The 27,976-nt window shown below is 39.2% G+C and overlaps 1 protein-coding gene across 6 annotated transcripts; it reads left to right on the top strand.

Annotated features, from left to right (window-relative positions):
- The first annotated feature begins 45 nt into the window (after window positions 1-45).
- On the top strand, window positions 46-27,742 carry XB22167168.L (uncharacterized XB22167168 L homeolog). Of its 6 annotated transcripts, XM_018252861.2 has the most exons (13): window positions 46-184; window positions 8,303-8,973; window positions 11,281-11,340; window positions 16,705-16,757; window positions 18,020-18,164; window positions 18,850-19,208; window positions 19,288-19,516; window positions 20,182-20,299; window positions 21,380-21,503; window positions 22,188-22,299; window positions 24,809-24,921; window positions 25,871-25,968; window positions 27,182-27,742. In XM_018252861.2, the coding sequence occupies exons 2-12, from the start codon at window positions 8,308-8,310 to the stop codon at window positions 25,935-25,937; spliced, it is 2,046 nt and encodes a 681-aa protein (XP_018108350.1). In that variant the 5' UTR covers window positions 46-184; window positions 8,303-8,307; the 3' UTR covers window positions 25,938-25,968; window positions 27,182-27,742. The 6 variants fall into 6 exon arrangements, with proteins under 6 accessions (XP_018108350.1, XP_041442581.1, XP_041442579.1 ...); XM_041586647.1 differs by lacking the exon at window positions 27,182-27,742 and having other exon boundaries at window positions 25,840-25,968; XM_041586645.1 differs by lacking the exons at window positions 24,809-24,921; window positions 25,871-25,968; window positions 27,182-27,742 and adding an exon at window positions 22,799-24,801.
- The last annotated feature ends 234 nt before the right edge of the window (window positions 27,743-27,976 follow it).

The following is a 27,976-nucleotide window of genomic DNA, read 5'->3' as shown; positions in this document are numbered from 1 at the left end:
GCGGACCTGCGTGAGTAGAATGGTGGTGTAGGCTGAGGAAAGAGGAAGGGCTAAGCTCTGAATGCAGAGACAGGGGTTTCCGGAAGGCAATCTTTGGGGCGGGTCACGTGATAGTGACATCACGAAAGTCCCATTTGCCACTGTGTTCTAGTAGTAAAGGGGCAGAAAAGGCACCGGATTTCAGGTGAGAGTGTGTAAGAGCCGAGTAGCTATTTAGCTGTGTGAGTATTCTCTCACTATTCTGTTGCCCCTGCGCAGTGTTATACTTGCGCCTGACGTGTCTAACTTAAGTGACAAACTCCGGGCCTGTCACACCCCTACTCTTGCACGTGTTTCTATGGAATGGCCTGACACTAGTCTGCACCTCACGCTAGTCTGTCTGCACCTCACACTAGTCTCAGTTCCCTGTCAGTGCAGAGGCCCTTGTTGTACTACAGCCTGGGCGCTTATACATCTGGCCCTGCCTTAGGACTTTCATCACCCGAGGTCTTTAGCTCCCAGCTGCAATCTATAATATAATAGGTACGTGAAACTGACCCGGTCGGTGGTGTTTTTTGTGTATTTGCAAATCCCATTCACACAGTGCAACAACTGCAGCCGAACGCGTAGTCTCGTTTACTGGATAAAAATGAGCTGCACCGTCAGCCTGGACTTCATCCTACAGCACCAAAGTAGTGCCCTTCAGGGTGCCACCTCTCGTTGTATAATTGTGCAATACCAGCATTTGTGAAAAGAGGCTTTTCGTATGGGCTTTCCAATTCAGCCCTGTATTAAAGCTTGTGTGAGGGGTGTGTGTAGGGTGAACATTGTGCTTGATGTTTATGAAACTGTCCCCCCAAGCATTTCAACAGTGATTGTAAAAGGGGTTTCCTCACCTTCCGTATATTTAAGAAATCCTTTTTTCAATTGCCTTCCATTTTTTTTTATTTTCTTTTACGAGTTTTCCAAAAATGTAAGTTTACTGGCGCTGTCTCTAGTGTTATGTGGCAGCTCAGTGATCCTGGTGCAAATTCTTTTACAATTTAATACATATGATTAGTTGATACATTACTCCGCAGCATCTCTGGAGTATTAGCAACTATTTTATCAATTCTAACATCTGCCTCTAGTGAAACTAGAGGGGTTTCTGCTCAGCAGGGACAAGGAGAAGAAATGGAAGCCATTCAAGATGAAAAAGGAGGAAAGGTACACATTTACATAGCAGATAGGATTAGCTGTGTTAAAGAATGCAGTGCTTCCCCCATCGCTACACAGCAGCATGTTTATATAAACTATAGGTAAAGCAAACACACAGCATTTACCAGTGTAATACAACAGTGCATTATATTTTATTTACTTTAAGGGTCAGGGCCCATAGGCAGATTCGGGGAGATTAGTCGCCCGACGACAAATCTCCTCTTCTTCGGGACAACTAATCTCCCCGAACTGCCTTCCCTGCCATCCCACCGGCAATTTGCATTTTAGCCTGCGGGTTGGCACTTGGTCTATTTCATGGCCATTCCTTATTTCCATGAGAACAAAGAGATTAAATAGATGGAACAACAGATTATAGGATCTAAATAAAAGAGACAAGGAGAATAGAGGTTGAGTGGGAGAGGAAGAAACATAGTACTGAGAGTGGGCCCCTGGTCTAAGGTTTTTTGGTGGGCCCCTGGTGTCCAAGTCCAACATTGGGGTAAGGACAAACAGTGGACTGTGTGCTGTCAGCAATCACTTGTGACCCAAGGCAACTGCAAAAAAAGGTGCTCCTCCAGCTCGGCTAGATTCAGAGTTACCTATCCTTGAATGAAGATCAGATTGTGACAGCCTAGGGGTGTAAAGGTGGCCATACACGGACAGATTAAAGCTGCCGATATCGGTCCTTTAGACCGACGGGTCCTCCCAATCGATATCGGGCCAAAAATCAGCCAGATATCGATCGTTCAAGTTTGATCTTTTTGTACAATCCAGGACCGCATTGGCTAGTTGATGCTGAGCCCATTCGTAGTATTTTAATCCAATCGTTCGGCCTCACCCGATATCGCCCAGCCGTTAGTGGGCATATCCGGTTAAGATCCGCTTGTTTGGTGACCTTGCCAAACGAACGGATCTTATAGTGTATGGCCACCTTAACACAGCTAAGAATATGTGTTTACATGCTTTTATGTCTATTTAGGTGCTGTTTGTTATTGTGAACAGGAGTTGGTGGGGGCACACAGATATCTTAAATGAAATGATACACAAAGGTGGACTACCCAAAATGCTGTTGAATTTGCACAGCATTACTGCTTTACAAGAACGTTATGCTGTGGATTAAAATGCTAAATCTGGTCTTCAAGTAGGGCACACATATACAATAGGGATGCACCGAATCCAGGATTCGGCCTTTTTCAGCAGGATTCGGATTCGGCCAAATCATTCTGCTTGGCCAATCCGAATCCTAATTTGCATATGCAAATTAGGGGTGGGGAGGGAAATCGCGTGACTTTTTGTCACAAAACAAGGAAGTAAACATGTTTTCCCCTTCCCACACCTAATTTGCATATGCAAATTATGGTTCGGATTTGGTTCGGTATTTGTCCGAATCTTTCACAAAGGATTCGGGGGATCGGCCGAATCCAAAATAGTGGATTCAGTGCATCCCTAATATACAAACTTCAAATCCTGCTAAAACCAATACGGTGGTCTTTCAATTTTTTTCATAATAACTTAACCACAGTTGGAAAGGATTCATTGAAAGTTTAATTTCAGAGGGAACAATATGTTTGCTGTCTAAGCATTTTATATTGGAGGCTTTCTGGGCAGAATATGCTATGAACATATGTTTTTTTCTGAACCTCTGTGCAAAATGAAACTGTCATCTTCTTAAAGGGAGTTAGATCTATCATTTTTGGGTGTAGCTGCCTAGACTAACTGCTAGTTACATAGTCCAATAATGGACTATGAATGAATAAAGACCGACAAATTATTATGCAAGTAAATTGCACTTTTACTGTGCCACTGTTACTTACAGTTTTGTTTCCTGGCACAGGAATTTTTGTTGTGAAATCTACTCTAAATATTATTGATGTATTCTATAACATTTTGATCTTTTTTAATTTAATTAAACCCATTAATTTGAGGACTATATGCACAATTGGCCTTATTTTGCAAGGAGCACAAATATATGAAAAACTTCTATCATACAGAAAGCACTTTGACACTGGAGTGTTTACTATCACTATTGTAGCACCTACAGCACTGTGCCTATTAATTATGAATGAGGCACATTGGTTAATGTTATGGGCACAAAGGATCCCTGTATTTTACACCTGCCTTTGACCAGGTGTTCTCTTTAAGTACTTCGCCAGCACTGCTTCTTTTATGCCAGTTTGCAGCACACTAAAGCTGGCCATAGACGCAAAGATCCGATCGTACGAATCAACGTACGATCGGACTTTCCCATCTCCCAACCTGCCACTAACCATAAAGATCAAAGTCTTGCCATTCAGAAGTAGTAAGAACAGATCAGCCGATGTTCTGCCCCTGACAGCAATCGTACGATAGTTATGTCTGACAAAGCTAGTGACAGTCTCCCACTGAAAATCATACGATCGGCAATACACGCAGAGAAATTACCCGCAGCCGACAGAAATTTTTTAACCTGTCGATCGACCGATCTCCGCCGGACCAAAAATGTCGGGACTCTCCACACACGGTCCAAATATCGTACAAATCCTCGATTCGTACAATCTGATCTTTGCGTCTATGGCCAGCTTTAGACAGTTGTGTAAATGAATGATACCCCTAGTGACACTGTTGCGATGTGCCTATTTTCAGAAGAGGCGACTGCAGTGGCCGCCAAATGCTGGAATTCTTGGGAAAAAAACATCTACTCTCATCAGAGCTGGAGAGGGTACCCCGACCCGTGCTCACTTACTGTGGACATATCACTCCCTATTGGGATGAAGTCCACAATATAAGGACAAGGACATAACCAAAGTCCCTGTAACTTTTTTACTGGGAAAACCTATCAAAGAGATCCCCAACTCTTCACAGAAATTGGTCAATCATATATTAACTATAGCATGTATAACATTAGCGGCCAAATGGAAGTTAGCTGGGACACCATCTATTTTGGAGGTCCATAGAAAACTTATTATAAATATGGTTGTTAAAGATCTAATGTAATAACAGCTGATGGTGAAACCTGTGTTTTACATTGTTTTTTTGTTTTGTTTTTGTTTGCTTCTATTTTTTTCACTTTAAAATCTCCAGATTTTTAAGTTATAAAAAAAATCTACATTGTTGGTTAAACGTTACAGCAAATCACTTTGTCCACAAGATTCTTTATTTTTTTATCTTCTGAAACTTTTGCTAGTTTAAGATAGTTAGGCAGTTGTATACTGGTATATGCCCATAAATGTGCATTGTATATTTTATGAGAAAAATTGCATTGAATCACAAGGTGGGTTGTAAGCTGAATTATTTTCTGGTGTTCAACAGAATAGCTGATATTTTCATATCCATAGATGGTGTCCACATACTAATGTAACTGTATACACAATACTGAGAAAATTGCAAATGATGTAGTTCAACTGCAAAAAGAGATTTATTTTACTATGCCAAATACATGTTTTGAGCCCCTTGCGATTCAAAATTCATCATGTGTTTTGTATTTTTAAAATATAACTCTTTGCAGCTGAATTGCAACATTCTGTACTGCATGCTGTATAGCACTGCCTTAATGGATTAATATATGTGGCCTAATTCAGGCTGTGCACTGACTACATGTTTCTTTATATATGGGCATGTAACTTATGTTTTTAGTTTTTCCACAAAGTGACAAAATGTTTTTAGAAGGCTGTCCATTATACAGCTGCCAGCATCCCTTAACAGCCAATAATTGCTGTGGGTTGCTGGAAGTTAAAATTGTATTGCTTAAGGAGAACTAAACCCCCTTGCTAATAAAAAAAAAAAAAACCCTACCCTCCATAGTCCCCCCTCCCTGCTCCTTCCCCCCCCGCACAGGTGTTAACACCAGTAAATGCCTCAAGCCTGTGATTAACCCTTGTTGCAGAGTCAGCGCAGTGGAGCTCACGGGCGCCATCTTCTAGCGCTTCAGTAATCTTTGGGTCTTCTTCCAGCACTTCTATAATTTTTGGCGCATGCTTAAAGGGGTTGTTCACCTTTGTAACAAATTGACAAATCTAACAGTTCATATGAATAGGACAAACTTTTCCATAGAAATAGTTAACAGAAAAAGTACAGTTCAAGAGATATTCACCTCAGAAGTGTCCCTGCACTAATCCTTCAGTTCCACACAGACCCTGTGCTGGGAGGGGGTCACTGACCCCCAAAAACACTACAGTGTTCACTTCCTCTTCCTTATATGACATCACACATTGTACTGGCAGCTAACTTTACTCCTTTTGGCTATGTCTGCTGTCAATCTGCCACTGCTTCCTGTGCTGGGCTGTGCTCGGGAATTTGAGCAGCATTCAGGTACTGAAGAGAAACTGTTACAAGTTTGTGAGAGGGAGGGGGAGTGTGGGCTGTGTACTGCAGACTTCAACTGTCTAGATGGGGGGGGATCGAGGTGCTTGGGACCTGGAGTTTTACGGATAATGGATCTTTCCATAATTTGGATCTTCATACCTTAAAGGAAAACTATACCCCCCAAACAATGTAGGTCTCTATGAAAAGATACTGAGTAAAACAGCTCATGTGTAAAACCCTGCATCATGTAAATGAACCATTATCATAATAATATACTTTTTTAGTAGTATGTGCCATTGGGTAATCATAAATAGAAAATTGCCATTTTAAAAAATAAGGGCCGCCCCCTGAGATCGTAAGATTCACTGTGCACACATACAAACCACATGTAAGGTCACATGAGCCAATTAACAGACAGAGTTCTGCCTTTTGCTTCCTCACTTCTTCCTGTTACAGTTAGTGTTGTAGTATTTCTGGTCAGGTGATCTCTGAGGCAGCACAGATAGAGTCACGAAATGGTGGCTCAAGGCAAGAGATGTAAAAGGGCAATATTTATGTAAATATATATTCCAGTTTGGTAAGATTCTTTAATATGTCATTCAATTTGATATAAACTATCTGTTGCTTAAGTATTCATTTTGGGGGTATAGTTTTCCTTTAAGTCTACTAGAAAATCATGTAAACATTAAATAAAACCAATAGGCTGGTTTTGCTTCCAATAAGGATTAATTATATCTTAGTTGGGCTCAAGTACAAGCGACTATTTTATTATTACAGAGAAAAAGGAAATCATTTTTAAAAATTTGAATTATTGGATTGTAATGGATACTATGGGAGATGACACTTGTACTTTCCAGAAATATATTATTTGGGGGGGGGGCATGTATTATTTTGTGTATTTACCTCATAAAAAATCATTATTCAGCAGCTGACTATTTGTATGAGCTTGAGGCTTTCCAAATGAGTTGAATTTTTGTGCATTAAGTAAAATATTTTTCTGGTATAGATCCCTATATCATGAAAAATATAACTTTTTCATTTTTTGGTATTTAGAGCTCTGGAACACTTAAACACTTAAAAAAAGTATCGTTTTCCTAGGTAAATTACCGCCCCGCCCCCCCCCGGGAGAGCGCACAAAATCACTTAGGGTTTACACCTCACACTTTTAAAACCAAACACATATGAAATCAACAGCCTGCATGGCTAATTAGCAATTCATTTAGATGCATGATACATGGCTGCACAGAAATCAGTTCAGTCTGCAGCATCTAAATGAGTTGATAATTAGCCATGCAGGCTGTGGATTTCATATGTGTTTGGTTTTAAAAGGGTGAGGTGGCAGCCCTACTGTCCCTGCTAGATGTGTAAGTTACATACGTTTCTAAGCGAGTCAGTGCTGGTTTTGTTGCAATTTTGTAAATAACTGACATTATGCTTAATGCCAAAGGTATTAAAAGATAAAAATATGGAAAAGCCAGTATTTATTCCCAGAAAAGGTTGCACCCCTTTGGCTCTCCATTCAGTTTTAGTCTAGGCAGAAGGAGAGTGCCAGAATTGGGAGAACAATGTTGCTCCTTCCTTTTCTGCAGTATTTGTCTATTTGGCTGTGTGATTGTTTGTTGCAAGGCAGGTTTGTTTATATGCTGCGTCTGTTAACCTCTGCCATTACAATTGAGTAATCAACCAATGACCATTCAAATTATGTGACTGGTTACAGTTCACAAGCACCCAATAAATTACTAGGAGGAGGGCAGTATCAACATCCAATAGGAAACAAGTAAGGGCAAAGCCTGGGCATGATGATGTCATCATATAGGAAGTTCTTGGTGTTTCAGGTTCAAAATAGGCCACTCCCATCACTTCAGAAAACTGGTCAGAGAGACAGGAGAAGGACTGAGTTAATAGGTATAAAAATTAGTTTTTACAATGGCATTTTTACTTTTTGTTATGGAAAATGGTTTTTCTAACACATTGAGAGCATTGTTAGTGGTTTCATAAGATTTGTACATTGAAGGTGAACAACCCCTTTAAGGTGCCCATACACTGAGAGATCCGCTCGTTTGGCATGTCGCCAAACGAGCGGATCTCCCTCCGATATGCCCACCTTGAGGTGGGCAATATCAGGCTGATCCGATCGTGGGCCCTAGGGCCCAACGATCGGATCCTAACAATGCCTAACGAGCGGTCGGATCGCGGAACTGCATCAACGAATAGATGCGGCTGCGATCCGACGGGACTTTTTGTCCCATTCGATCGAGATCTGCCCAACTTTCGGCCAGATCTCGATCGGTGAAGCCAGTCGGGGGCCCCATACACGGGCCAATAAGCTGCGGACACGGTCTGTCGGCAGCTTTTATCGGCCCGTGTATGGCCACCTTTAGTTATCACGAAGTGGAAGACTGAGCCAACTGCGCATGCGCCGATATGGCGCTTACTTACCGAAGCACTGAAGATGGCTCTGGTGAGCTCCGCTGACTCTGCAACGAGGGGTAATTACAGGCTTAGGGGCATTTACTGCTGTTAACACCTGTGAGGGGGGACTATGGGGGCTAGGGGCTTTTATTAGCAAGGGGGTTTAGTTCTCCTTCTAGGGTGCATATTTATTAACACTGGAGACAAATTTTACCGGTGATATTTCTGATCAGCAGTTAGATGTGAACAGTCACCTACAAGTTAGAAAACAAAAGCAAAGATCAGATTGGTTGCTATGGGCAACATCACTGTTGATGTTTGTCTCCAATCTTATTAAATATGGTCCCGGTATGATATTATTGGCCTAGATTCTCTAAGGGCTGACATCCATGACCTAGTGCTAATAAACTCATGACTGTTAATTTTTCCCTAGGCGCAATGGCTGACAGTGATATGCAACCTGTAGAAGTACCCCCTGCAAATGAAGACGGTATTGTTTGCAGCCAAGAAAAATCTCACCGCCAACAGCATCAACACCTTTGCAGGTTTTTCTCCCAGGGACGATACTGCCGGTTTGGTAGTAGATGTCGATTTCTCCATCAACTTGCAGATTGCCAACATTCTGAGAAGAATCGGAAGCAAAATGTTTCATGTGAGATTTCTGAGAAGAGCAATGCAGCTGAAATATCCTGTTCCACAAACAAAGCTTATTCTGGTCCATTAAAAAAAAACCTGGAAACTCATCAAAGAAAATACCTCCCCCGAAAACTATGTCGCTACTTTGCTTCTGGATATTGTGCCATGGAAAACCACTGTAAGTTTTGGCACCCTGACAGCCTTCCACCACTAAATAATGTTCCTCCTGTGGACAAAAAGGCAACTACTAGCAGTACTAAGGCTAGGTTGCCAGTAGAGAGGCCTCAAGCACTTCCAGAGGGTCTTAGAGTTGGTGATGTAACCCTAGATGTGGCTAAAAGACTAAGAGAAACCGAAATTTCCCAATTGTTAAAGAGGTTTCCAAAAGATAAAGTTATTGTCCAGGAAAGAGATGATGGAGAGGTTACATATTACAGAGTAACTGTGGAACCTACAGATCCAGACTGGGTAAGTAATAAAGAGTAAAAGATACAAACTGATCTACTTAGACAAGATCCGTAATTGAAATATGCCTGAAGAAACTATTTAAATTATTCATTGGTTTAACTGAGGTAATTACCTCTAAGTTAATTTAACTCCTTGCTTTTTAGAATCAGTTTGCACCACCCCTGTAATCCAACACTATGTCGGCATTCAACCCAAATTTTAGATATGCAGTATTTTTTTACTGAACTTACTGCACAAGCCTAAAGTTTCAAATACTCTATAACCATCCACGATCCAGGTCTTCACAGTTGCCAACAGGGGGGCACCATCGACAGCTTATCTGCCCATGTAGGGGGCATTCCAACGGGTCTTCCCGAATGATATCCGTCCAAAAATCGTCAAGATATTGATCAGGCAGGTTTTATTTTTTTGGTGATCTAGGACCTCATCGGCTATTTGATGTGGTCCTCGTCCCTGTGGTGTCCATTTCTTTTGTTGTAATCCGATCATTTGACTTTAGGGCCAAACAATCAGATTAACCTGATATTGCCCTGCCTTTGGTGGGCATATCGGGTTAAGAGCTGCTCGTTTTGCGACCCTACCAAACAAACGGATCTTATCGTGTATGGCCACCTTAAAGTGGAGGCGGCAGCCTCACAGTTTGGGAACCCCTCTGTTATATGAGAACAAGAAGGCATACATTTTAAATGACCAGATATGTGTATTATACCCTGTATTTGCATCAGTGTCTTACTTTGATGGCCATATATAATCAGGTTGGATGTTGGAGGTCTGAGCAAAACAGTATAGCCAAAGTCCCTTCTTAGAGCCATGACCAGGGCTGCCATCAGAAGTTGCAGGGCCCCATACGAAAAAATTTCCTGGGCCCCTTGTGCTGCGCCCACCACAAGCCCCACCTACAGGTCCTCCCCCCACCGCGCACTAAAAAACAAAAAAAAAACATTAGTGGCTATGGTTTCCAAATTGTAATTAAAAAATTATTGGTGGTCAGGGCCCCTCCATTGAAAAAAAAAAAGTTTGTGGTCAGGGCCCCACCACACAACAGGGAACACAAAGGGTTACCTTAAGGGGGGCCCTGCCATGTTACACTTACTTCATTAGCGTAGCCCACCTGCTGTAAGTGAGCTGCCAACTACAGAAGGCGTGAAGGGGAGCACAAGTGGCTGCATCTTCTTCCAGTGACAGCATTTTCTTCCCTTATTGGTCACATAATTTCGAGTCCTGGTAAAGCTGCATGGTGATTGGATGAGCTGGAGGAGAAGTTCAAACCTCAGCTATCCAATCCCTGAGCAGCTCAACCGGGACTTAAACTCAGTGACCAATAAGGGGAAGTAATGGACAGAAGATATCTCCCCTTGTTCTCCCGCCCTGCCTTCCGAAAGTCAGCAGCTCTCAGAAAGCAGGGGGCCCGGCTAATCAAGAAAGTGCTGCGTGGCAAGGCCTCCCTTACCCTTGGGGCCCCCTACAACTCTCCCCCTGTCCCCCCCTGATGGCTGCCCTGGCCATGACTGACTTATTTACACAGCAATTACCACAACTATTAAAGGAAAAGGAAAGCCTAGATCACTGGCGGGGAAATAAAACTGAAAGGGTTTACAGGAGAGCTAGAAAAGGAAAAATAAAACTACTGATAATAGGAGGTAAATGAAAATGATAAAACTGGAATGTTTTACGCTACTGTGCATTTGTTTATGCTCAAGCATGGACAAATAGAAGGTAAGTAAATACAGACAGAAATGAAAAATAAATTAAATGAACACATTTTAAAGCATTTATACATATGATGAAAAAACCAAGAATGTGCCAGTGAAATAGGGATGAATGTCACAGGTAATTAAACAGATGGGCTCTGTAGAACGCCATTATATTTTACAGAGCTTATCTGCTATGTAACCTGATCCCTTTTTAGACTGAATGGCTAAGCAGCAGCTTTTTAAACAAAAAACTATAGTAGTGTTTCTGAAGCTAACAAAACTTTTAATAGTGCAGGCCAATAGAAAATTATCTTCCGATTACTTTAAAACATTTTTTTTTATGTTACTGTTACTTTAAATCAAGTGTCCCTGAACCTGCAGTAAAAAAACTATTGCTCTGTGAGGCTACAATATTATTATCATAGTTACTTTTTAATACTTAACTTTCTATTCAGACCCTATTCATCGTACAGTTTCATTCAATCCACTAAATTGGACCCTTGCAAGCAGAGTTAGATAGGATAGAGCAAAGTTCAGAAACGGTGCACCACCTTTATCCTTTATACCACTTGCTCATCACCATGATCATAATCTATTGACTTTTTCATCTTAGCCTTTTGACCTGAAGGAAATGGAGATCATGCTGGAGTTCCCTGATGATTATCCCTTAAAGGTATTTATCATGCAGCAGCTGTTTCTCATACTCTGCTCCCGTCACCTAGGGCTGAGCCTTTAAGATGTAAAACGAATGTAACCCTTAATGTACAGAAAGGCAAAGAATTTTTATAGATAGTGGCATTATAGCACCTTTCTTTATTAGTAGTCATTGGACTTGACTGTCATCTATGTTCTTGACAATCCTAAACAAGTGTAGTAAAATCATTCAGGAACTTACACAACACCAAAAATACCTTTTCTGTCAGCTACCTGTTAACACTTGTGTGTAGACAAGTGGTGATTTGTACCACAACAGAAATCTGCTTTAATGCAATAGGGGTAATTTATGTACCTCAATTTACTACCTGCCATTGGCAGGCAGTAAGTACAGGGCCTGGTTGGGGTATAAATACAGTATTTTCAGATAAACCTTTTATTCTGGCATTCTACAATTCAATGTGGTTCTCTTCTTGGTCAACTAGGGATACAAACACTGATCTGCTGCCATGGTGCTTCACTAACAACAGTTATCAAGGATGTATCTGCATTTTTGGCAGTGCCACTTTTGTAGACCAACATTATCTGAAGTCCCCTCCCATAATGGGGAATCTGCTGTAATGTAACACCTCTCTGTGGTGTCTGCTCTTTGATATTTCTATTCAGTGAGGAGACTGTGTTAAACTGGCCATAGATGTAAAGATTTTAAAAAGATCTTTTCGTTATCGTGAGCCCAAGATTATCTAGAAACAATTTATTTAAATGTACGATTTGTCCATCAACTAAAAAGACCATTTCAAGCGATATTGTCTAGTTGAAGCCAGGAAAACTGAGGGTAGCTGCCTGCTTGGCCCTGCAACCATAGATAGATTTCACTGTGACCGATTCAATTTTTTTAACCTGGCAGATCGATTTTCTGACAGATGTCAAAAAAAAAATCTTAAAATGTACGATCGTTCGATTCCCACTAACTTCACGATAATTTGACGGATTGGTTGTATTGCACTAAAAGCGGTCTTTCACCAAAGAAAAATCTTTGTCTATAGGGACCTTTACACTCTAGTCTGTACTGTTAATTTTTTTGCCAACTCCTCCATCTAGTGGCTTTATTTCACTATGCAGGGTAATGTCTATGAAATTTCTCCAGGTCATGATTTACAGTATCTAGTAGAAGGCTTTTAGGGGGTTATTTATCAAAGGTCAGTTTTTAGAGCTTTTTTTATACCTCAAATGAACTCACAGCTCGATTGGTTTAAAATTTAAGAAAAAACTTGAATGGAAAAACTTGAATCAGAAAGTTCAGTGTTAACAACCAAAAAACTCAAATTGATGGAGTTTTTGGCAGAAAAAAACTCAAACCACTCCAATTGATTGAGTTTTCTGGTAAAACCTTCCTAAAAACTCGAACATCATGAAGGCTATTAACATCTTCAAATGGTTCAAGGGACCTCTGCCATTGACTCTTACATGACCCCAACAGGTTTTAGATGGTGTATTTTGGATTCAAGCTATTTCCACAGTCCCTTTATAATAAATCTTGGTTTTTAAAAATAAACTTAAAATATTAGAGTTTCAAAATAAAATAGTTTTCGACCAAAAATATAACCTCTAAAACTTTAATTTCATGGAAAACACAATTCGATCCTTAATAAATCTGCCCCTTAGTTTTTTCTTAATTTTTCAACACTCATATGAGTGGCTTCTTCAGTTCAACTGAGTGGTAGGGAATTCCCTGGCATTTAAACCCTTTAAAGTCACAGACATCCAATCACAATGGTTCCATTGAACTTCAGTAAGGTGTTGGCTGAAACTCACAGATAAGTGGTGAAACATGCTAAAAGCCCAGTTGCCTTTGACTTAATTGTACAAGATACTATTCAGGATAATAGTTTTTTTGTTTTCGAGACACTTTTATTACAGTTTTACTGGGCATCAGAGTCATTTAAAGGAAAACTATACCCCCAAAATGAATACCTAAGCAACAGATAGTTTATATCAAATTGAATGACATATTAAAGAATCTTACCAAACTGGAATATATATTTACATGAATATTGCCCTTTTACATCTCTTGCCTTGTACCACCATTTCGTGACTCTATCTGTGCTGCCTCAGAGATCACCTGACCAGAAATACTACAACTCTAACTGTAACTGGAAGAAGTGTTGAAGCAAAAGGCAGAACTCTGTCTGTTAATTGGCTCATTTGACCTTACATGTGGTTTGTATGTGTACACAGTGAATCTTACAATCTCAGGGGGCGGCCCTTATTTTTTAAAATGGCAATTTTCTAGTATTACCCAATGGCACATACTACTAAAAAAGTATATTATTATTAAATGGTTCATTTACATGAAGCAGGGTTTTACACATGAGCTGTTTTACTCAGTATCTTTTAATAGAGACCTACATTGTTTGGGGGGTATAGTTTTCCTTTAAGGTGAAATGTTTCTTACTCCATTGTGACAGAAGAGGCCAGAGGGTTAAAACTAAACATTAAAAAGACTGCAAGCCAAAGTTTTATAATTTTATACATTTATTTCCATTTGGTCATGCAAGGCTTGCTGCTTGCTTAGCACAATCTACATGTTTTGTTGAAAGAGCAAGTTGTGACCTTTATAACTGGAAACATTCTGTCAGCAGAAAAAAATTGAACGCAGATAGGCTTGTTTTCCTCAGACGAGGAAAAATGTGGCTATTTAAAAGTACACAGTGATATGTTAGGATGGAAAAAGACTGTTTTGCTGGAGCTTAAAGACAGCAATAGGCACGTTACAACCCTGCGTTACAGCTGCCGTCAGTGATCCTGTCCCTGACACCAATTTTCCTGTGGTTTTGTAAACCACAGGAAAATTGGTGTTTCTCAATGCCATTCCGTTCAGTGAGTGACTGCTAACTTAAATGAGCAATGAATTTGGAACACCGGCAGCTTTGCACACCATTGAAGTGCAAGTAAACCATTGGCTCTTTTATCTTGGCTCAAATACATGCTTCTGCCAATTTTTTTTAATTATGGCTTGCCTTCCAGCCTACAACTGGTATTGGGTGCAGTGACAAAACATTTGTATTCTGTTAATATTCCAAAATCCTGCTTTATTGACACTTGAATTTTTTTTTTTTCGTGTAAAGGTCAACAAAGCTAAAGTTAAAAACAAACAGGATTCACTGTGTACACACAATTATTATGTTGCTTATTTGGTAAAAATTTTAACTAGCTGCCCTACATATTTAACTGCAAACAAGCAAACTTCTGACCAGAATAGACTTAAAGTGATACACTAAAAAACTACTTTTTAAAATATGAATGTACATTAAAAGTTGCCTATAGGTCATGTTGATCGTTTGTTTTTGTAAGTAATTGTTAGTTGAAGTTTCTAAACCTGACTGTTTTGCCAACCTGACTGTCCCATCTAAGCCTGTCCGTTAAAGTTTCTAATGCTAACGGACTCCTGCTGCACAAATATGGCAGCCCCCCTCATAGGCGAACTCAGGGAGTCAGATAGGTAATGTAAAAGCTTTGGGCAAATACTTTATGGCAAAATTATAAGAAGCATTCAAAATCAATTTTATGATAGATGTAAAAAAGGTTAAATTTCTGGTGTCAATATCTCTTTAAATGGTTTCCCAAACGGCAATTGTTAACATGACTCCTTAAACACGGCTAGGCTCATTTTTGCACTAAAGTGGGCACAATGATGTCCACATATTCACACTATTCATTAAAGGTAATGCTGCCCAAAGACATAATTTGCACTGATGAGTAATGCAGAAGTTATGTTTTTGATGCTATGAACCTGAAATTACTACCACCCTGGATGTCGCAGCATTTAGTTTATTCCATGCTAATGTTGCTATTTATGTCATACCCACAACATGTTGGAAGTGACTCCATATCCACACAGAAAATGGTATTTGCAAATTGTGCCTGATTCACAGCAACAAGCCCAGGTAGAGTGTTTTGGCATGCCCGCAATAAGAAGTGATGCAGTAAAACACATTATAGAATTTAAAAAATCATTATTTTAGTTAAATATGATTTAACACAGATATCCAGTAAGATATGAGGTTCTTAATGTTGTTTAGAATTACAGTCATATTTGCATTCACAATGCAAAATGTTATATTTTGTTTTACAAGTCATTAAAGGGGACCTGTCACCCTAAGAAATAATTCCAAATTCTTTATTATCATGTTAGCTGAGCAAAATAAACTTTACTTACACTATATGTATTTTTGTAAATTTTGTTTCCTTCGGTCTTGGAATGACACGATCACAGTAATCAGACGGGAGCCATTTTGTGGACACTGTTATTAAGATAAACTGTGTATCACCCCAAAATCATGTGTATGCAACAGAATGGGGAATGTAATGCCCATGCGCATTGCCCTACATAATTATAGAGCCTGAGGAGGGAAGGGGGAATGTGAGAAGTGCAGTGATATGTAGGAAGTGCTTAATGGAAAGTGATTGACAGATAATATTTGATTGACATCTCAAATATTTATATTACCTTTATAACAGGTATGGATGTTTTAATGAAAAAAAGAATTTGTGTTTAATTTGCAAAGGACTTTCATTATGCAGCTTTTTATGTGTAGGTGACAGGTCTATTTAACCACCTCTTATGGGTCCCATAAGGTTAAAAATGAAAAGAAAAGGCGTAACATATTTTTAGTATGAGCACCCTTTATTTGGCTTACGCTAAGCATAGGGTGTAGTTTGCCCCTTTAAAAAGTCTGTTTACAGTTTACATAGTCCAGGTTGTCCCAAAATACATAAGTAAAATAGGTATGTCAAAAAAAGATTTAAAATTAGAAGAAAATAAAAAAGAATAACTAATGATTTTCTTTAATGATTTTCTAATGATTTCTACTGGGCTTTAACTTGATGACCGTGCAGGGGTAACCGTTTATGTGCTTAAATTTCACAGGATGGAGGAAATGTAACATGAAAATACAGCAATGGTGACCTAAGTAATTTTAGTCTATGCTTTATATGTGATTCATTCAACTCCTTATGTCCAGCTCTATCTAGGATTGCCACCTTTTCCAGAAAAAAATACCGGCCTTCCTATATATTTATCTTTTTTCCCTATTAATACCATTGGGATCAACCATCATTTTTACCGGCCAGGTGGCAACCCTAGCTCTATCTTAGGCACGACCCTTAGTCTTCCTCCCCTCAGCTCCGCTGCCTGATTTACTACCATATCTATTCCCACTCTGCCATAGTACCCAACTCTTTCTCATGAAGATTGGAGTAAGGATTTGGGGAATGAGCAGAATGACCAGCAGAAGCTATTTTTGTGGGTCAGAATGTCACAGCTTAGTGTGTTCTGTTGAATATGACCACCAGAATGCCAATATTTGTTTGTTATTTTCAGATTTTTACAGTCCAGATTCCTGAAGATCAAGATTTACCTCCTGTTATGGGCAGGTAAAGCAACAGACCAATAGATATAAATGAATCCACTTTGTATGTTTTTGTGGCATGATCATGTCCATCACTTTAGGTAATATATTTAATTGGTCATCTGATGCTTAGTACAGAAATATACACCTCTGTGAGGTTAAGCCAAAAATATTTTTTTTATACATTATTTATACACCCATAATTTGTTGCTACAGGAATACTGACATCAAATCAAAAAGATTCACATTGTTTACACATTGTGTTAAGAAACCAGTGTAGTTAACATTTTGTGAACTATTAATTTGATAACTATATTTTAAATCTAATGTAAATCTAAAGTAATGAAAATGTAATGTACTGTTTCTCTACACCGGTTTGTTTATTTCAGAAAGTTTACTATAGTTCATATAAACAAGCTGCTGTGTAGCCATTCAAAGTAAAAAAAAAAAAAAAAAAAAAAAGGAGAAAAGGCGCAGGTTACATAGCAGATAACAGATAAGCCCTGTTGCATACAATGGGATTCTTCAGAACTTATCTGTTATATACTGTGAAACCTGTGCTTGAATGGCTTGTTTTTATAAACTATAGTTGTGTTGCTATAATAAACACACCAATTTTACCAGTGGAGGGCAACAGTACATTATATTGTCATGCCTTTCAAACACTTTAATTTTTTGGTGTTACTGTTCCTGGAAGTGGAAGGAATGTCTTCCTTATTAGACATTAAAAGTCGGATTACTCTGGTTCATGCCAGCTTGGTAGATACCCAGAAGTTAACTTCTCACCACATGGTTTTTTTTGCATACATGGTGGCAACAAAGAGTGTCTGATTGAATTGTTATCTGTAGATACTCCTTTTTGGGACTGTGAAGCATAAAAACAGGTGTGGTTAGAAGTCAGTTACACAAACCATTATTGAGTGCAATTTCCCTTTGTTTTGGAAACTTTGGGGTAAAAGCAGATAGTTACCCACTAAGATAAGTCTGTAGTGGTTTTAAAAGACTTGAGGAAGAATATATTGTTGCCTCGAAATATACTAACGTTAATATTATACAGGCACAGTGTATTGCTGCTATGACTAGCCTCAAACAAGAGGTTTTTATATTTGCGATTCCCACTAAAATGCTAATGCTGCACTGATACATGCTCATTATCATCTCTGCCCTATAGTAGCTCCGTGGTGGAACTGTAGTTATAGTAATATCTTTTGATTAGTCACTGAATTGTCAGTTTAATGTTTCATGGCTAATTCATGCTTGCACTTTTTCTCTTTGCATGTGTTACAGACATGTATGTGAAGCATCTCTAGCCTGGTTAGAAGCCAAACATGCAACCAATCAGCTGATTGGTAAAATGGAGCTTTTGTTCCGACCTTATCTGCACTGGCTTGATCGCAACATGGAAAGGCTTTTTACAGAAGGAGCCCGGCTGGTAATATTATGTTTTATTTTTGCTTGTGAAAAAATAAAAATATGCACATGACTGAAATATGTTCCTTTATGTCTTTAGACACCTTTAATGATCAGTCTTTGATCTTTCTCCACTGCCTCCCTTAGCATATAACAAGGTTACAGATATAACAAAACATTGGTGTATCAGCTATTCAATCAGCCCTTCAGAACATCTAGAACAGCAAATAAAGTTTCACACCACAACTGACCTTGTTGGGATCTGGAATCCTCCTTATGTGAATACTGAGCTGCCATGTCCATTGCTACACATAAGGCAGACTACATCTAGTATGGCCTTACTAGAATAATTTAAAGGGATACTGACACAGGAAAAGTTTTTTTTTTTTTTTTCCAAAATATTTCAGTTAATAGTGTTGCTCCAGCAGACCTCAGCACTGAAATCCATTTTTTAAAGAAAAACAGATTTTTTTTAATTTTATATATTTAATTTTGAAATCTGACATCGGGCTAGACATGTTCTCGGGTTTCCATGTGCCAAAACCAGTACTATGGCTAGATGAAAGAATTTTTAATTAAAAATAATGATGCAGAAATTTTCAGAAACATATTTATTTCCTTCACTTAGGTGAACTGAACCTTTCACTATAAGACTAGGTTAACACACTGAGTAAATAAAGTACCCTCTATCATCTCTGTTTATCTAGTTAAAGAGGGACGTTGATGCAGAAAAAGCTGGTATTGAGTTTGTACCTTACCAACAACTGCAAGCATTAGTCATTGTGCCATCTTGTGAAGACAAAAGTGTTAGAGAGACTGTAACACAAAACAACTCGGGACATCCTCCAGATGAAACCCTTGAAGAGGATTCAGACAGTTGGACAAGCTGTGATGATGATGAGGATGAGTTGGAACCTGGTACTGATGTTGGGATGAAGAGCATAGATGGAGGCGGGACAGAAGCTCCAAAGAAAGGAACAGAAATCTGTTTTTTGGGTTTAAAGCTAGGAGAAGATGTAGGAACTTTTATGGCACATTGCATTTCTGTTTCCCTGCAATGCAATAGGTATGGCTAAAAATGAATCATATGGGGAACATATAAATGTAAATGATGTGAATTTGAACCAGCTTTCCCTTTGTTTTAGGTGTCAAACAATAGCAGACCTGACTCTCACTGGGAAGCAGCCATGCACAGCACAATGTGATCGATGCAACAGTCGTATCTGTGGGGCATTCCACCCTCGTGTAATCCATCAGTTTTCTGTTGTGTTGGGTTATGTGGACATACAAGGAGCCTCCCCAAAAGATCTTATCCTTCAGGATTGTTGTTTTATAATCAGCTGCTTATCTTGTTCCCAAGAAGGACAAGTCCAGGTACCATTAAACTGTCAATAAAATTGGATATAGTTTCAGTCTAGTTGTAGCAGCGGAGATCAAATGCAGATTGGAAGGAGAAGGTTTAAAATATGAATAAAGAGGATATTGGGTGGTGCATATAAAATACACTAATTGAACTGATTATTCTACATACATCATAGCCTAAAACAGGAGCCAGTAGCATTCCCTCTTCAAACAGCCTGAGAATTGTGTGTTCTACAAAGGAAGTGTTATTATTTTACCAGAGCCTGGATCATGACCATGGCTGTATCATTATGCTTACTACATTGCAGTAATTTTGGCAACGCAAACATATACTGAAACCGAGGGTACAGGCTTCTGTATGGAGGGCCTTATAAAATTGCCACTGCTCAGTGAGGTAGTGCTTATACATTACCCCACTAACTCCCCATCTGAAAGATATATCCTTATCAACCCCATCTATTACAGAGTTTGAGTAACCAAGACTAGAATATCAGATCCTATATGCATAGTCAAGAGGAAAGCGTAAAATAATATAAGAAATGTTTATAAGGCAGACCGAGGGAAAGCAAAGCAGTATATTTGGAGGGAATGCGGGCAAAATTATGGTGAAAACAGAGAGAGACCTTAGCACCCTTCTTTTATATTAAATAAAATGCACTCATGCTTTTTCTTCTCAGAGTCTCTCATATGGCATCCCTAAAGATTTAAATTGTCTCCATTGTCATCGTAAACTCAGCATATCAGTTGAAGCTACAAAATTCCAGAAAATTGAACGCTGCACTGCAAAAATTATTGGTATGCTTATTAAAGTGATAGATCTAGCTCTATAAGCTGAACACTGGAAAGTGATCATTGGCCTAGAACCTATATATTGCATTGCATCAGGAACGATAACTTTAGTACTTGTAGCATTATTTTTATATGTGCTTCGCTAAATTGTTTTAGGCAGCGGCAGGACCTTGGGAGACTTGGTAGTGCGCCGAATTGCAACTGGCTAGAACAATGAGACAGAAGAAGTTACCCAATGTTAGAAAAAGGGTTTTGTTTTTTAAATAAAAGGTGCATAATTGTTAATTCACTCTGGAAACAAGCTTATTTTTTTCATCAGGAACATGGATTTACCTTTTTTTTAGCAATATGTCCCCTTTTATTGAAAAACATCAGCTACTTGATGTTTTTCAGTTTCATAATGTAAAGTGTGTAGAAACATGGAACTGCTTACCAGGCATTGGTATGCAAGGAGAGAAGTGTGTTAGAAAGGTGGTGTAATTTTTCAAATTAAATGACACAATCCCACAGCACAGAATGTACAGTATACAGTGAGAAAGTGTTTTTTCCCCCAGGGGTTCTCGTCTGTTTATTAAATTTAAAATTACAGCTGTTAATCAACCTATTTTGACAACCCTGTATTTCTAGTCCCAGTTAGTGCTATAAAAACAAGGTAGTTAATAAGAACTGCAGAATGTTGAAAACTTGTTTTAGGAAGAAAGGAAAACAACAATGTGCCCTGAAATTACAACATGGGGATATCGGAGAAGAGCTTTGAAAGAACTTCTATATATTGGTTTTTTTTTTTAAAAAAAAAAAGTAAATCAATCTAGTGCTGTACAGGTACCAACAGCATGGCAGAACTGCAAAATGTAATTCCAGCATGGAATTACATAATATTGTTTTCTTGGAACAAGCATAAAAAAGGCATTTTATAGTCAGTCACATGAGACATTGAACTGTTAATTGCTCAAATACGGTGTATGTTTTCTGAATTCGATATGCAGTTGAGGGTGCTTTAATTCGAAGCTCTTGCATTATTCCTACGGTAGACAATAACATCTGTTTGTTTTATAAGAGTTTAGTTTAATTCAGTAAATCTTCCAGGTAGCAAAGGTTTGATGAACCAGGGCAGGAAAAAGGCAGTAAGAGATCCTTCAATCCAGCCCGGTAAACCTCTTCCAGACTCCGGAACCTGCAAACATTACAGAAAGAGCTGCCGCTGGCTGAGGTTTGTCTTGAGTGAAAGAATTGTTAATAGTGATTGGTTCTAAACCAGAGAGCCTGGGTTAATGTGGAGTACAAAACAAGCCAACTTCGTTCGACTTCAGAAAACGAAGCGCTCCAAGTGCCATCCTGCCGGCGACTTACATTCTAGTCGGCGGGAAGGCATCGTGGGGAGATTAGTTGCCAGAAGAAGTGGCAATTTGTCGCTGGGCAACTAATCTGGCCCAAATAGCATTGTGTGCCTCTACCCTAAAGGAACAAATAAAGCATGCATTTATTTTGTAATGATATCATTAAAGTCATACAAAGGTTGTTTTAGCTATTTAATTATGCAATAAAAGTAGTTTAAATGTAAACAGAATAGACAGCTGTCACCTAACATTTTATTCTTTGATCATGATAAACTTTGTATGCTGTCTGCACAATCCTATAATTATTATGTCCATAGGAGTCAGAATAGTCCATTAAAGCTTCCCTTCTCTTTGATGGCTCTGCTGTACCTCTCTGCTAAACTCCATGGCATCTTTTTTTTTTTTTTTTAATGCAAAAGCTGAAGTTTGCATGTTTCTATATTTAAATGCTCAAAAGGATAGCTCCGGTATTTCAGATTGCTATAACTTCATTGTTTTATACCTGAAAGAAACTTTTCTGCACTGTACATGGATTTACTGATTTTAACTGGATACAGGTTCCCATGCTGTGGAAAAGCCTACCCGTGTGATATTTGCCATGATGATGCTGAGGATCATGAGATGGAACTTGCTTCTCGCATGATATGTGGACATTGTGCTAAAGAGCAGGTAAGGCATCCAATATGAAGATATGAAAAAGCTTTGTTGTTTTAGAGCTGTTAGGGTTTGGCACTGGATCGTATACACCTTCTTTCTTAGAACAAAAACCTGTAGTCAACAACCAGCGCTAAATTTCTAAACTATGCGCTCCGAAGCCAGCTGCCTGTTACGCCCCCACTCCGACTTGCGTGCGCCACGCACGTGCAGTTTACCGCTTCTCTGCTCCCAGCTCTGCTTCTCCCGGTGAGGCACTTCAATGCGGCTGGGCGGCATGCCGCCCCTAAAAATTTGCCTTTGTGGCCTCTCCACAAATCCGGGAATGTCAACAACTGTTAAAGTTAATGACAGGCGTTCTTACCTCACGCCGGTACGGCTTCACCGTATGGATCCTACCAGAGATCAGAACTGCACCAGGGGCTGTGGGCACCCGGGGACTTGGTACCATGTGGTGTGGACATGCCCCAAACTGACTCGCTATTGGACTGACGTTTTCTCATTTATTTCTAAGATTCTGGTCTTCCCTATATTGCCTCGGCCCAGCCTAGCGCTGTTGGGATGCATGGATGGAGATGTGGGGTCAATTGGTTGTCGGACTTTGCTCCAGCTGCTAATGTTCTATGCTAGGAAAATGATTGTTCTTCGGTGGAATCAGCGTGAAGCACCCAAACTTGAGGACTGGAAGGACCTTGTCAATAAAGCCCTCCCTTACTATAAAGCAGTTTATATGTCTAGAGGCTGCACGGACAAGTTTATAGCTGTCTGGATGCTATGGGTATTGAATTCTGACACTAATAGCCCCCATGTGTTTTGAAAGGATGGTCTGTGCTAGCTCCACCAGATATTAGTCTTGTCTACTGTTTACCCCCTCCACACTCCACACCCTCTTGGACTCTCTTTCTTTCCTCTCCCCTCTGTCGTATTTCCTTTATTGTTTTTCCTTTTTTATTTTTTACTGACTATGTATAATTTTTGATTCCTTTACGGGACACTTCTGTCTTGTTTTTTGTGTGTGAGAAAACCAATAAAAACACTTTTAAAAAAAAAAAAAAAAGTTAATGACAGGCAGTGGTATGGCACCAGGCTGTGTGAGGATGTGGCCATGGGGTAGGACAAGTTAAGTTTTCTCAGAGTTTTAGTGGTAGTTACCCTTCACTTAGTGGTTCTGCCTGCATATGATGGGCACTGCTACTGCTGGTCACTGGAACAGGGTCAGCTGTGGTTTACATCTGGCCAGTCTCTAGGATCTTTCATCTGTATATAATGTCCTCAATTTGGACATACCTAAAAGAACAGCCTGATCTTAAATGAAGAACAGGGTTTGATTCTTTCTGCCATCCCGAAGGGGCCAATCACATAACATCCCAGGTGGGCCATTATAAGGGACCAATACTGGTGGACCAATGGGGTGCCATATGGTGAGCATGCCGGGTTAAGTCTACATGTAGGATCCATACAGTGCACAGATCTTAGAAGGGGACCTTGGGCTCAATATGTGTATTGTGTTACAGAAGGTCCTGGCTTTATTTGTCCTCACAGTAGGGAATCAATTACCTTGGCAGAACAGGAATTCAGGCTGGCTACAGAAATGAAACACACAGAGCAAAGGTTCTTACATACCATTTGGTGTAACACTTCAGGAGGGGATACATTAAGTGTTTCAGATATTTCACTCCAGATTAGGAAAGCTGTTTCATCACAGACAGCACTTGCTAATTCAGAAGTATTTTTTTTTTTAATTCCCCCCTTAAAACGCTTTGTGTGCTGACACAACCAGCCTTAAGGATGGTGGCAGACAGGGAGATCTCCCCGAAATGCCTTCTATTTGGCAAGAATACGAGTTACTGGCAGGATGGCAAACAAATCGCTTCAAATTTCCAAAGTTGCCAAAGCGACCGGAGATTAGTCGCCACAGAAGCGAAGATTTGTTGCTGGGCGACTAATCTCCCTGTCTGCCACCACCCTATAACAGAATAAATGCTAGATGATTTACCAATGATCTTGCAACTTGACATTTACTTTTCGTATGAATGTATAACTGCAGGCAACATTTCCTGGGCTATATCAGTGGTATGTTGGGAAATTCTGTGACAGACTGGGGCCATTAAAATCCCTTGAAGATCCACTACCAACCATTGTCCTTGATTTGGACATACCTAAAAGCCCGACCTAGTAGTAACATATAGGCTGCAACAGAAAACTGCAAATAGAAAATTGCTATCGGCCCTTCGCTACAATTACTTTGGTGCCAATAATGTCTGACGCACTTACCTCCTCTGTCTGCTATCAAAGTGGGCTGTCAAAGCCAGCTATATCAAATAGGGCCGGATGACCTAGTAGGCCGTAATGAAAAAAATATTTTCTACTGTATTAGTAGAGCTGTTTGTTTATTTGTTTGTAGAAAGGGGGAAAAGCAGTTTCTTGTTGCCAGTGCTTTGTTTTACTTCATGCTAGCAACAGAGCTGTTATTTTACCTATTACCCACCCAAAAATATTGCACTGAACTAAGATTTTCTTATAGGCCTATACGAACGGTAAACCCTGCACGTCCTGTGGGAACATGATGAGCAAAGGTATGCACTCTGTTCACTGGGAAGGAGGACAAGGCTGCAGGAACAAAATAAAAATGTCCAGGTACATTCATGTGTAAATCATATAATGGTAGAAATATGCTACTTACTACTGTGCTCCTATACCACATTCCTGGAAACCCAGTCTTTGCAGCATTAAAGTACAGTGGATTATAATGGTTATTGTAAACAAATTTAATTAAAAATTGATTTGGCTGGAATGCTCATTTCTTTCCAAACCAGTTGTATTCAGTGTAGCGTAGCTAGTTCATATGATGCTGACATGTTTCTATGTCATATAGTATTCAAGTATGTAAACAATTGGTGTAAACTTACTTTTTTACTTATGTAGTTTAAATTAATATTATGTTTTTCATGGTTTCTTAAATATTAGCAGTTCTAAGCTGCTGAATCTGCACATTCAGACTGAGTTGGCAGATTATAGAAAACAACTGTGCATATTCGAACTAATGAAGGATGTTACAGATGAAACATTTGCTCAAAATTGTATTCATTTTTACTGCCTTGATGGTTGTAAATTGGATACTATGAACCAGATAGCTGCTGAACAAAGAGTTAAATAGTTAATAATCCATGAAAGCCAAATGCACATTTTCTTAGATTGTCACTGTGCAAATCATGTTAAAAGTTAATTTAGAGGTGAACTACAAAAAAACTGTTATGCTACATTATTTTGTTACATTTTTTTTTTTTTTTGCGTAGTGTTCTGAATTAATTCTCAGGTGCGTGTTATCTAATACTCGGATGAAAAGGATAAGAGTGTTATATCAAGTTTAATAAAAAAAAAACCATTGTTTTATTATTCTAGGTGTGTATTCTAGGATGCTTTAGACTTACGTTTGCCTCTTTCTGTCATGCTTTCTGTGCTGCGTGCATATCACTCTGTTAGTGCAAATAGATCTGCAGTGTCCCCTTGGATCACCCATTCTTCCCAGAGCCTGGTATGCTTTTTTGCTTTTAGGTTTACCTGATAAATATCTCGTCTCCTACAGGAAGGATAAACAGAAATATGCTAATAGTTCAAAGACCGTGTCACGGAGGAGCATGAATAAAATATGAACTGCATCTGAAACGTAGAAGCCAACAAATGGTATGAAACTGCAAATACTGTGTATAGCAATGTATTCGTCTTGATAGAAATTAACAGTTCTATAAGTGTGTGATAATAGAAATCATTATGTTGATCATTCAGAAGTATTGTAGTGAACGTCACAGGACCAGTAAGGTGGAGGTTCTACTAAATAAAACTCACAGGGACGCCTTTATCAATATCAGGCAGATTTGAACTTGGGCAGTAACCCGTGGAAACCAATCCAGTTTTTCACTGGAAGCTGAAAAGGTATTATTGATTTCTATGGATTACTGCCTAAGTGCTTATTTGCCCAGTATTGATAAATAAGCCCTACAGAGTCCAAAGCTGGAGGTATAAAAATGACTCTCACTCTACAGCACCCTTTAGTGAACTGTAACCACTCGCTGTTAAATCCTCAGCAAAGAGTATATAATTTGTAGCATAGCAGTTTTGGCTGAAACACCAGCCTTTTTTTCAAACTTTTAAAAAGGCTGGTGTTTTACCAAGGGCAGCACACCTAGTATTTAAAGAATTGCCACACAATGTAAATGCACAAAAAAAGAGAGGTTTATTAATCAACTACTGACACACTCATCTGTAGACCTGGTATTAACCCTTTCTGTCCCAGCTTTGATCTTGCCTTGCTATAATATTGCAACTTCTGTTCTGGGTTTTTGTACCAGCCAAATGCCACCATAGCCCTGTGCAGTGAGAATATCTGTCGCAGGAGATGCCCAAAGTGGTTCCTTTTATTCTTTTTTGTTGATTCATAGCACATGCTAATGGCTGCTGTGAGTCAATCCTAAAACTCAAGTGACTCACAACATACAGTATTAAATTCACTAGAAAAGTCTAATTAATTCAGATTCATATTTCACAAACACAAAACCAGTGCATTCTTATTCTCAAGTTTTCATATCTCTAAAATAATAATCTGATGATTTCAGATGACCAATAATCTTATCTTCTCAACAGCAGTCCAGAGCACACTGAGCATGACACTCATTCACCACTATGTCACTTGCATAATCCAAGATTCACCCTGTACGGGTTTTAATATAAGCAAGACGTGTGAGGGTAGGAACAATTTGAGTATGAGGGCTTTAATTGGGCATTAGCTAAAATTTGTTTGCTAAATATATATTCCCCTTCTGACCCACAAAGTCTTTACATGTTTGTTTTTTATTTACATAGATGTAACTTTGATCATTTTTTTCCTCCCCCCCTCCAGAGTCATGTGGTTTCATCTAAATTATAACAGGAACTTCATTTGGAGGAGGAATCGCAAATGATATGTTTGGTGCTATTTTGGAACCTTTGGGCTGGTCACATGATACTCACACAGGAAGTCGGCAGCCTGCATAATGGTTGTAAGGAACACGTGAAATCTAGGGAAGCTTGGCTTTTTGTTATGGTACCTGATGACATGTTCCCACCCTGAGCTACAGTGCAAAAATGAATGAGCCTGTCGAACAGTATGCAGAGCACGGAATAGTGTATAGAGTTTGGTCTATTCTGATATTTCTCATTTCTTTTGAGCAGAGAGAGCACCATTTTAATATGAACATGAATAGAAAAAATGCAAATTGTTAAATTTGTAGTTTAATAATAGTTTTGAACACAAGATGGCACTACATATGCTTGGCAAAATCATAAATGTCTTCAGTGTGGTAAGTAGGTTTGGTATAATTATTTAATAAACCAGATTTTCCTTACTGAATAGGGAAACAATGTTTAAGATAATGCTTATGTGCACTTAAATGTTTAATAAAATCTACATATTTTAGATGAATTACAGTATAAATGTGTGTATATTCATTGGGCTGCTAAAGAAATGTGCACTTGGTTGGCCAGGAAACCTCAGTGTTACAAAGAATGGCTAGAAGGTTAATAAAGCACCCCTTATTCTTTCAGTTGGTACCCTACTCGTACAGCTGAACTGTAAAGCAAAATGACTTGTCTGCCTGTAACGGAAGGGACTATTGGACACCCCCCCCCATAGGGACATATTTATTTGGTTTATAGT

The sequence above is a fragment of the Xenopus laevis genome, chromosome 3L (genome assembly GCF_017654675.1).
Source record: "Xenopus laevis strain J_2021 chromosome 3L, Xenopus_laevis_v10.1, whole genome shotgun sequence".
NCBI classification, from domain to species: domain Eukaryota; kingdom Metazoa; phylum Chordata; class Amphibia; order Anura; family Pipidae; genus Xenopus; species Xenopus laevis.
The sequence above is the reverse complement of the archived record's forward strand: the minus strand, read 5'-3'. Positions and strand labels throughout refer to the sequence as shown.

Excerpts from the sequence above, each read along its gene's own strand:
- XB22167168.L (XM_041586645.1), top strand. The coding sequence starts at position 8,308 with ATGGCTGACAGTGATATGCAACCTGTAGAAGTACCCCCTGCAAATGAA. Across the intron at positions 11,341-16,704 it reads CTGATGATTATCCCTTAAAG|ATTTTTACAGTCCAGATTCC; the intron begins GTATTTATCATG and ends TGTTATTTTCAG. Across the intron at positions 18,165-18,849 it reads TTACAGAAGGAGCCCGGCTG|TTAAAGAGGGACGTTGATGC; the intron begins GTAATATTATGT and ends CTGTTTATCTAG.